The sequence below is a fragment of the Bacillus rossius genome, chromosome 2, assembly GCF_032445375.1.
Source record: "Bacillus rossius redtenbacheri isolate Brsri chromosome 2, Brsri_v3, whole genome shotgun sequence".
NCBI lineage: Eukaryota > Metazoa > Arthropoda > Insecta > Phasmatodea > Bacillidae > Bacillus > Bacillus rossius.
In genome coordinates, this window is record NC_086331.1 from 2,815,441 (window position 1) to 2,825,643 (window position 10,203).

Genomic DNA, 10,203 nt, shown 5'->3' on the forward strand with positions numbered 1-10,203 from the left:
ACGGGGGCTACTGGTGTCTGCGACGGGGGCTACTGGTGTCTGCGACGGGGGCTACTGGTGTCTGCGACGGGGGCTACTGGTGTCTGCGACGGGAGCTACTGGTGTCTGCGACGGGGGCTACTGGTGTCTGCGACGGGGGCTACTGGTGTCTGCGACGGGGGCTACTGGTGTCTGCGACGGGGGCTACTGGTGTCTGCGACGGGGGCTACTGGTGTCTGCGACGGGGGCTACTGGTGTCTGCGACGGGGGCTACTGGTGTCTGCGACGGGGGCTACTGGTGTCTGCGACGGGGGCTACTGGTGTCTGCGACGGGGGCTACTGGTGTCTGCGACGGGGGCTACTGGTGTCTGCGACGGGGGCTACTGGTGTCTGCGACGGGGGCTGCGGCCTGCGACGGGCGAAGAGGAAGGTGATGGACTTTGTTCGCCCCGCACACTTTAGACCTAGCTTGGGACAGGAGACGCTAGGGTGCACTCGGAAGCGCTCGGGCCCGCTGGGGCAGACGTCCGGGCAGCTGGGTGCACTCTAGGGCGCCCTGTGTGTGCTTCCTGCGCACTCAGTCTTGCAGTCTCTCCCTGGGTACCGCTCCTGGCCGGAAGCGCCCTCGGTCTCGCTTCCGTTTCCCCGGCCCTTCGAGGTATCCACTCTGTGCTCGCGGCTTCGAGACTCGTGTTTGCGCCCGCAGATCCGCACTACTGCTTCGAAACGTTCCGTGCGAAAAGCGAATTTATGGCAGCCTTTACATATAACGTAATACAATAAAATGTGTAAGTGTACTTATATTCGCGCGTTAGAAGCTATACTGACTTGGCGTAGTAAAAAGCCAACTTTAATTTTTGCATGCAAATAATTAGTGGAAATAAAAGAATAAAAGAATTGGAGAGATATTTTAAATAATGTTGGTAAAGTATAACATCTATAATTTTTTTTAAATAAATACTCCAAATTCAATATAAATGCAGCCACGTGAATAAAATTCATTATTTAATTCAGTAAAATTTTCGAAATATATATTTCAATTAATAATTAAAAATTAATAAATATGGTGAATGTTATTATTTGAAATAATAATAATTATTTATTAAATAATAATGTTATAATTTATAATGGATATAAATTATACATACGGGGAAATAACCTCTCTTATAAAAATACCTACACTTGAAAACACACTTGAAAAGATTATAAAACTAAATTTGTATCACAAATATTCAGAAAAAAAAAAAGATTTTTAATTATATAAACACAGTTTCTGCCACTAATATTCACAATAAATATTTTTAAAAAGAAATATTGTCCAGTATTCGATGTTAATCGAAGATATAAGATTTAAAAACACTTTTTTAATTTATTTTTATGTATCTTTTATTGATCCCGTGAAAATTTCGTTGTATGGTGCGCGCACACCTTAAAAATTCACTATCATCATTTTTAATAACGCGCTCAAAAAAGTATAATTTCAAAAACTCAAACTTAGTCAGGAGCGTCCACAGAACACCAAGAAACAGTGAAATTTGCTATAAAAATAAACAGCCAGATGTTTTAAACTACTCTTGTTCTACTTTGTCTGTGCTAGTGTATTCACACAACAACTGCGCCACTTCGATCTTAGAAAAAGTTGCAATCATTAGACCAAGATCAATATTGAAGTTAAATTTCTGTGAAGATTGTACGATGTAGCACAAGGAGAATTTAATCATACTTCCTAAAATGTTCTATCGGAATAGATTAACTACTCGTTCCTATGCCAGTTGAAATAAACTTATATAAGAAACAATTAATTCATCTTTGTAAGTCGAAGTGTTTTTGTAAAAAGCCGAGGTTTTTTTAAGAAATACTTCATTATTTTCTAAAATAAAACAAAAAAACTAATGTGGGTTAGAAATTTTGAACACCGGTAGACGAATTTTTTGTTACTAAGACATTGTTTTTCTTACCAAACATTCATAATTTTTTTTTTTACAAAATAGTGAAAATTGTAGCACGAATGAAACATAATGACCCTTCTGGAAGTAAGACGACATTTTTGAGTGGAAATATCTACAAGTAGCTATTGTCCGCATCTAGCGATATTTTATTCAAAAAACTTTGACTTACTTACGTTTTTCGATTATGTCTTTGCTTATGTGGTTATCAGGATATTATACCAGGAAATTGATTTTTATATTTATCTGTTAATTATATAAGTATTTTTAAATTTCTATTATTTCAACTGTTGGTCGCAGAATTAGTTTGATCAGATCAGGATAAGCCGGTATAGTCATCACCCATTTCCCAGTGCCACTCTCTTATCAGCACCACTCTCTTATCAACACCGTGCCAGAAGCCAATTGGTGCCGCTAAAATAGTTATAAATTTGACGTATTTCAATGTCATGTGTTTGAGTTCAAACCTGGATCACTTTATGTGATGAAATAAAGTTCAACAGTTTTTGGCTGTACAACATTTTATACAGTTTATTATAATTGTCAATTGGACTGCAATCAGTCAAAATTAATACTACATTTTGTGGCAAACCTTAGATTGCAAGTTATAGCGTCCCTAGTAAAATCGTTACGATATATATTTATGAATACATATTATAAACATCACAACGTAAAAGTCTCAAAAATCAATTTTTAGTCTGAATTCTGTTTCGTATTCTGAAAATGATAACAAACCTATTCTCAATTTTTGACCAATCAACAAGAAATATCAATTTAAAAATAAAATGACTTAGGAAAATAATTAGATTAAGAATTATACCTATCTATTTTTGAATAATAAATAATCGATTTAAAATTATTATATAAAAACCATCAATAATATAACATAATGAATTCAAAATATTATTACCTAACAAAAATTAAAGGAACAACTCTCATTTTCATTTCAATATTTATAATAATTATAATTAACAACATCGTAGTATCATTCTCATAAATATTTACAAGAACAACACATTTAATTTTGTTTTAAATTTGTTTTAATTTTAATTTAACATTTAATTTTAATATTGTTTCGTATCAATAGTAAAAAAAAGTTTTTACAAAAATAGCATAATTAAAAAAAAACTGTATGTACCATTAAGCTTTCAATACCTCCAGAGTGTACCCAGATAAAATTTTGCTCTTTCGCCAGCAAGTACTTCATCTTAAGGGCTATGTACGTTTGTCCTTGAGGAGTAACGCGATTAGTCGCAACCCTCAGGCCAGTCGCCACGGGCATGCGCCTGCTCTCCGGAGCGCAGACACGACGGCACACGGGCACAGACGGGCCTGCGCCTGCTCTGCCGGGCGCAGACACGACGGCACACGGGCACAGACGGGCCTGCGCCTGCTCTCCCGGGCGCAGACACGACGGCACACGGGCACAGACGGGCCTGCGCCTGCTCTCCGGGGCGCAGACACGACGGCACACGGGCACAGACGGGCCTGCGCCTGCTCTCCCGGGCGCAGACACGACGGCACACGGGCACAGACGGGCCTGCGCCTGCTCTCCCGGGCGCAGACACGACGGCACACGGGCACAGACGGGCCTGCGCCTGCTCTGCCGGGCGCAGACACGACGGCACACGGGCACAGACGGGCCTGCGCCTGCTCTCCCGGGCGCAGACACGACGGCACACGGGCACAGACGGGCCTGCGCCTGCTCTCCCGGGCGCAGACACGACGGCACACGGGCACAGACGGGCCTGCGCCTGCTCTCCCGGGCGCAGACACGACGGCACACGGGCACAGACGGGCCTGCGCCTGCTCTCCCGGGCGCAGACACGACGGCACACGGGCACAGACGGGCCTGCGCCTGCTCTCCGGGGCGCAGACACGACGGCACACGGGCACAGACGGGCCTGCGCCTGCTCTCCGGGGCGCAGACACGACGGCACACGGGCACAGACGGGCCTGCGCCTGCTCTCCGGGGCGCAGACACGACGGCACACGGGCACAGACGGGCCTGCGCCTGCTCTCCGGGGCGCAGACACGACGGCACACGGGCACAGACGGGCCTGCGCCTGCTCTCCGGGGCGCAGACACGACGGCACACGGGCACAGACGGGCCTGCGCCTGCTCTCCCGGGCGCAGACACGACGGCACACGGGCACAGACGGGCCTGCGCCTGCTCTCCCGGGCGCAGACACGACGGCACACGGGCACAGACGGGCCTGCGCCTGCGCTCCCGGGCGCAGACACGACGGCACACGGGCACAGACGGGCCTGCGCCTGCTCTGCCGGGCGCAGACACGACGGCACACGGGCACAGACGGGCCTGCGCCTGCTCTCCCGGGCGCAGACACGACGGCACACGGGCACAGACGGGCCTGCGCCTGCTCTGCCGGGCGCAGACACGACGGCACACGGGCACAGACGGGCCTGCGCCTGCTCTCCGGGGCGCAGACACGACGGCACACGGGCACAGACGGGCCTGCGCCTGCTCTCCGGGGCGCAGACACGACGGCACACGGGCACAGACGGGCCTGCGCCTGCTCTCCGGGGCGCAGACACGACGGCACACGGGCACAGACGGGCCTGCGCCTGCTCTCCCGGGCGCAGACACGACGGCACACGGGCACAGACGGGCCTGCGCCTGCTCTGCCGGGCGCAGACACGACGGCACACGGGCACAGACGGGCCTGCGCCTGCTCTCCCGGGCGCAGACACGACGGCACACGGGCACAGACGGGCCTGCGCCTGCTCTGCCGGGCGCAGACACGACGGCACACGGGCACAGACGGGCCTGCGCCTGCTCTCCCGGGCGCAGACACGACGGCACACGGGCACAGACGGGCCTGCGCCTGCTCTCCCGGGCGCAGACACGACGGCACACGGGCACAGACGGGCCTGCGCCTGCTCTCCCGGGCGCAGACACGACGGCACACGGGCACAGACGGGCCTGCGCCTGCTCTCCCGGGCGCAGACACGACGGCACACGGGCACAGACGGGCCTGCGCCTGCTCTCCCGGGCGCAGACACGACGGCACACGGGCACAGACGGGCCTGCGCCTGCTCTCCGGGGCGCAGACACGACGGCACACGGGCACAGACGGGCCTGCGCCTGCTCTCCCGGGCGCAGACACGACGGCACACGGGCACAGACGGGCCTGCGCCTGCTCTCCCGGGCGCAGACACGACGGCACACGGGCACAGACGGGCCTGCGCCTGCTCTCCCGGGCGCAGACACGACGGCACACGGGCACAGACGGGCCTGCGCCTGCTCTGCCGGGCGCAGACACGACGGCACACGGGCACAGACGGGCCTGCGCCTGCTCTGCCGGGCGCAGACACGACGGCACACGGGCACAGACGGGCCTGCGCCTGCTCTCCCGGGCGCAGACACGACGGCACACGGGCACAGACGGGCCTGCGCCAGCTCTCCCGGGCGCAGACACGACGGCACACGGGCACAGACGGGCCTGCACCTGCTCTCCCGGGCGCAGACACGACGGCACACGGGCACAGACGAACCCCTCCTAGTCGCTGTTTCCACCGCCGCCACATTCTGCGGATTTGAACTGCATAAAAGTCGATTATCGGAGCGCGGGTTCGGTGTGTAGAAGGAGGGGAGGGGGGGAGAAGACTAGCGAAAGAGACGAAGGGAATGCCGGAGGATTCGTAGGGAGAAGAGTCAAGGTTCTGCTGGTCCCTGCAACGAACCCAATTATTCACATGCCCGCATTTGTCGGGTTGCTTGGGAGGGGGGTGGGTTGGGGGGTGGTAGTAGTGGGGTGCGCTGGGGGAGGGGCGAGGCTTAATACTCTTGAGTCACGCAGGTGTGAAGAAGCAGACGTGGGAAATCGACACAAGTCAGCAAGTTTCCCCTTCCCCCCTCCTTCCCCACGCTCCATTTAAAACACTAGCAAGTCGGAATCGATAACGACGGCCGCATCTAGGCACGGCCTTGCTTCGCGCTGGCTTCACAGCGGCGAGACTCCCCGTCATTGGCTGCTGACAAGCCGGCGGAAACGCTGCAACCAATCCCTCCTCAGAATAAGAACACGTATTTAACTCTACTCACTTACTGGCCAGGAATTATTAATTTTATAGGCACGTTGAAACTTAAAACTGAGAATTAGTTAAAGAGAGAATTTTGGTATAAAACGTTACTTCGAAAATTTGCAATTAATTGAAAAACTCAAAATTTTTTTAATTACTTCTAAATGTCTACTGCCAAAAGATTATCTTATAACCGATAACTGTGTGAAAGGAAAGCACGGTATAGAGAATAGTTGTTGCGGTTTGAGAATCGATACTGTCGCTAGCAAGAACTGGTCTTTCGCTAATTGAATGCGATACATAGCGTCAGGACAAGAGTTGAAGTTACAGTTTTTGGTTTGCTCGCTGGGTCGGGCTATGTGCGCTATCGCACAGTTTATAATCAGATTATCCTTTTCCAATAACCAGTTATCAGAGACCCAGCACCGTAACGAAAACGTTATTGTTTCATAACCTTTGTATGTACCGGTTTTCGTAAATACTTATATCTGTAATAGCAGCACGAAACAACGGCTCCAATAATACCTTGGCTTTGGACCTGATTTTAGACAAGGAATATTAATAAAAAAAGCAACTATATTGTTCCAATTTACTAAACAGATAAAACTTTTTAAAGTTTACGCACACGTTAGAAGTTATACATCTATAGCATTACTAAAATAAGAACAAGAAACATTTTAAAACACATATTATAACACTAAGTATATGTATGTATATTTGTTTTTGCTTAAACGACTGAAATTGGTATGTAAATATTTCCCTGCAAACAAACCTTACCATTATTGACCTAATTCAACATTATTTTTTATAATAAAATCATATTATAATGTAATTAAAAAAGTAAAAACCAATTTATAGTGACGGGATTTAAACCACGTCCATTGAGGTTAACAAGCGTGTGTTCTACCACTGTTCTATAAGCCCATTGGGAATTAAGAAAGAGAATGTGTATTATAATAATTGTAATGCCAGTTTTCTTGGTTAATTTAAAACTTGAGATTACTATTTACTTTGACCATTTAGTTTAACCAAATTTATTCCAGGGTAGTTTCAAGATCAATATTTTTCATTTGGCACACCAATATGTTTGGTATGAACCCAAATGTTGACGAAAGAGACTATATACGGGTTTATGTTGCTACACGTGGGTCCGCAAACTTTGTGTCACATTCCCGTTTATCGACTCCAGTTCCATTTTCAGGAAATTACTCCTATGAAATGCCATATACTGAGAGCTAAGTTGTTTATACATCAATCATACCAACCTAATATTTAATATTTTCAAAGCAGTAGTTGGCATACTGACAAAATTATAAGAAACGTAAACAATTGTGCAGAAATTTTCATTGTTAATGTAATTTGGGCGTGTATTTTCTCCAACGCAGTTCAGCATTTGTCACATACCTCTAGATACCTCTATTAGTAAATTTTGGAATCCAACTAGCATTATTTATTTTGATAAGTAGTTTTAAATGCAAATAAAAATTGTTTAGTGGTGTAAAAGTATGTGGTTGAATAATCGTTAAGTTGTCACGTCCCATAAAATAGCCAAGCCATCTCTTTGGTGAGCAGGTTTCGTGCGGTTTACGCCAAAGAGGAAGATTGCGCCTAGCACATGCGGCAAACAACAGTGGTCGCTAATAGTGGTACCTGGTCAGCTTCAGTCTTCTTGTCAAAAGACACATGTCTGGAGCACATATTTCCTGAAAGATAAACCGGTCACTCAGTATCTTTGAAAAGGCACGCAGTTTACATGCATAAAACGTTTCAACTTTTGTCTCTGTCTGTATGTGGAGATTGTGTCTACACCACAGATGAGTAGGTGTTGTAACAAGTTTGCCTGTGGGTCTGTTCAAAATTGTTCTGAAATCTTTGAGTACGTTCGACGGCAAAGGCTTCGACGATGTGAAGATTTGTTGGCTGTGAATGATGGTCACTTCGACATCCAACTGTGATAGAGTTAAGTGGTAGGTATGCCGTACAGGATGTCGGTATTAAGGCTTTACACGCTGCTTTTTAAACATTTCACTGTCAGCAACCCTTCTGAGAAGTTTGCCCACATAGTTTCATTTATCAGTGGCTGATTTTTTTTTTTTAATTTCTTAGTTTCAACGTCACCTGGCTGAAGTTGTGCGCTGATCTGATTTTGTTTGGTGTAAAATGTCTATCGATAGTGTCCGACAAATAGTGAGTAAAGTTCTGAAGACTATCGTACTCGCAATAGCTGCTGAAACAGTAAAACAATGGTTCAGTGCTCGCACACAACTGTATGAGTTACAACTCGACATGGGTTGAGCCGTATGGATGACGCCGAAGACGGTTCAGTTGCGTGGAACCCGTCGTCCTAGCTTGTCCGCGGGAAACAAAACACGACTTGCTGCCGAAATGAGCTCTGTTCCTCGAGAGGGTCGGTTAAGGGTGTGTGGTAAGGGGGGAGGGGGGGGGGGGCAGTGTTCCGGGCGCCAAACTTGGGTTTAAGAGGCTGCTCGTTCCCCGAGCTTGGAACCACCGCAGACAGATGGCAGCCCGCGTCACTCGCGCAGACAAATGAGCGACGCGGCACGATGTATGGTTTCATAACCGCGGCGGTGGTGCAGGGCTGCTGGAGGGGTGGAGGGGCGGACGGCAGTGAACAGTTGGAATGCTACTTTGTTAATCATCCCCTCGATTGCCGAAGGGAAAGGCCCTAACCCTCGCGCCGCGCCTGAATGAATGAGGCGAGTTCTCTATCCGACACGCGCTGGCAGATCGATTGCGTCCCTGGGGAAACTCCAGTGCTTCATTGAGCACCTGCCACTGATTAAGTTGCGTGTCTGATAGCCTAGCGAAAATAAAACAGTGATACTTTATTTCTTTGTGTAAAGGCTCTTCGAAAAATACTCAGGCTATTTTTAAATGCGAGTCGTGCGTTATGAAGAAACGATGTTACGTATACCGAAAATATTGACTCATGTTTGTATTAAGTACGAACTTTCATAATAGAATAAAGCAGGATACGTACTAGTTCGGCTCGGATCGGCTCGGCTCGGCTCAGCTCGGCTTGGATCGGAACGATTTGGCTCATCTCAGCATTTTGCTATGGGAAGATGTCCATCAAGTTCTGTCCCTGCCCGAACACGCCCGAATATTCACCTTCAGGCAACATCGGGTTTATTTATATATATTTATATTTATCTGTTTATTTTAATGTAGCTATACTAACCTAACTAACCGTCCATAGTGTTTTAAAGTGTTTTAATGTAGCTAACCTAACCGACCACTTTTAATATTTGAATTCATTTTTCCTGCGCAAAAATAAAACAAGTCCCGAAGTTGGCCGAAGGTGAATTGTTCGGGTGTAATCGGGAATATCAGAACTTTATGTGTATCTTAGGTCTCCCTTTTGTTATCGGCACGCTTTAGCATCGGACCTGGCTTGCTGTTCGAGCAACTAGTTCCGAAGGTCCGATCAGTCCACAAGGCGACATTCTTGTGTTTACAGTTGTCTTTTAGTGTACGTGTGCTGTTTGTATGGAAGTATTGCTCTACATGTGTAATACTGGTCAGTGAGGAACAACAGACAGAAGCGGCGCATGGCTCTGGACACTGGTACGATGCAAGTGATAAACATTAGCATGACATCGGAATGAAGGACAAAGCCTGGGATGATATATCGAACGAAATTAATTCTACTGGTGAGTATGCATTCAACCGCATACTTTGACACTGCATGCAAGAAACATAGTTAACAATTTAAAATCACTCGTAATTTACATTTTGATTATTTAAGAATGTTTAAATGTATTTAATGTATCAAGATAAGTCGCCTTTGTTCAGTTTTACGAAATAATGTTGGTTTTATGCCACAACAAAGCAACATTTTGGTATCATACAAGTACCAGGCAGCTTTTCAAACACGACGTCTTTTCCTCCAAGCTCCGTAAACAGTTAGAATAGTTCAACTTTTAAAATTATCTCTTGCTATTTCTTACTATTGTTCCATTGTAGGCTTTGGCATTACTATAGGTTGTGGAGTTTCCCATATTTTGTTGCATGTATCATAAATTATTTCTCTTACTGTGGTCTCTCCCAATATGAAGCTAAAGAGTATTGTTGCCAGTGAATATCTGTAGCCAAGAAACCTGTAAAAAATGAACATAAATATTTTGTGACAATTTTTTAGGAAGATAATTTAGAGTGACTATTTAAATATAGCAAAATTAAATTAGGGTCTTAGCAAACTTTGTAATTTGCA

At 46.8% G+C, this 10,203-nt stretch overlaps 1 protein-coding gene across 1 annotated transcript; it reads right to left on the bottom strand.

Annotated features, from left to right (window-relative positions):
* Positions 1-3,185: 3,185 nt before the first annotated feature.
* Positions 3,186-5,474, bottom strand: LOC134529899 (uncharacterized). The gene has a single exon (XM_063364457.1). It carries the CDS (start codon positions 5,472-5,474, stop codon positions 3,186-3,188), a length of 2,289 nt encoding a protein of 762 aa, XP_063220527.1.
* Positions 5,475-10,203: the final 4,729 nt, after the last annotated feature.

What these genes read in the sequence shown, in the direction of transcription:
- LOC134529899 (XM_063364457.1), bottom strand. Translation starts at nt 5,474, where the DNA reads ATGTGGCGGCGGTGGAAACAGCGACTAGGAGGGGTTCGTCTGTGCCCG.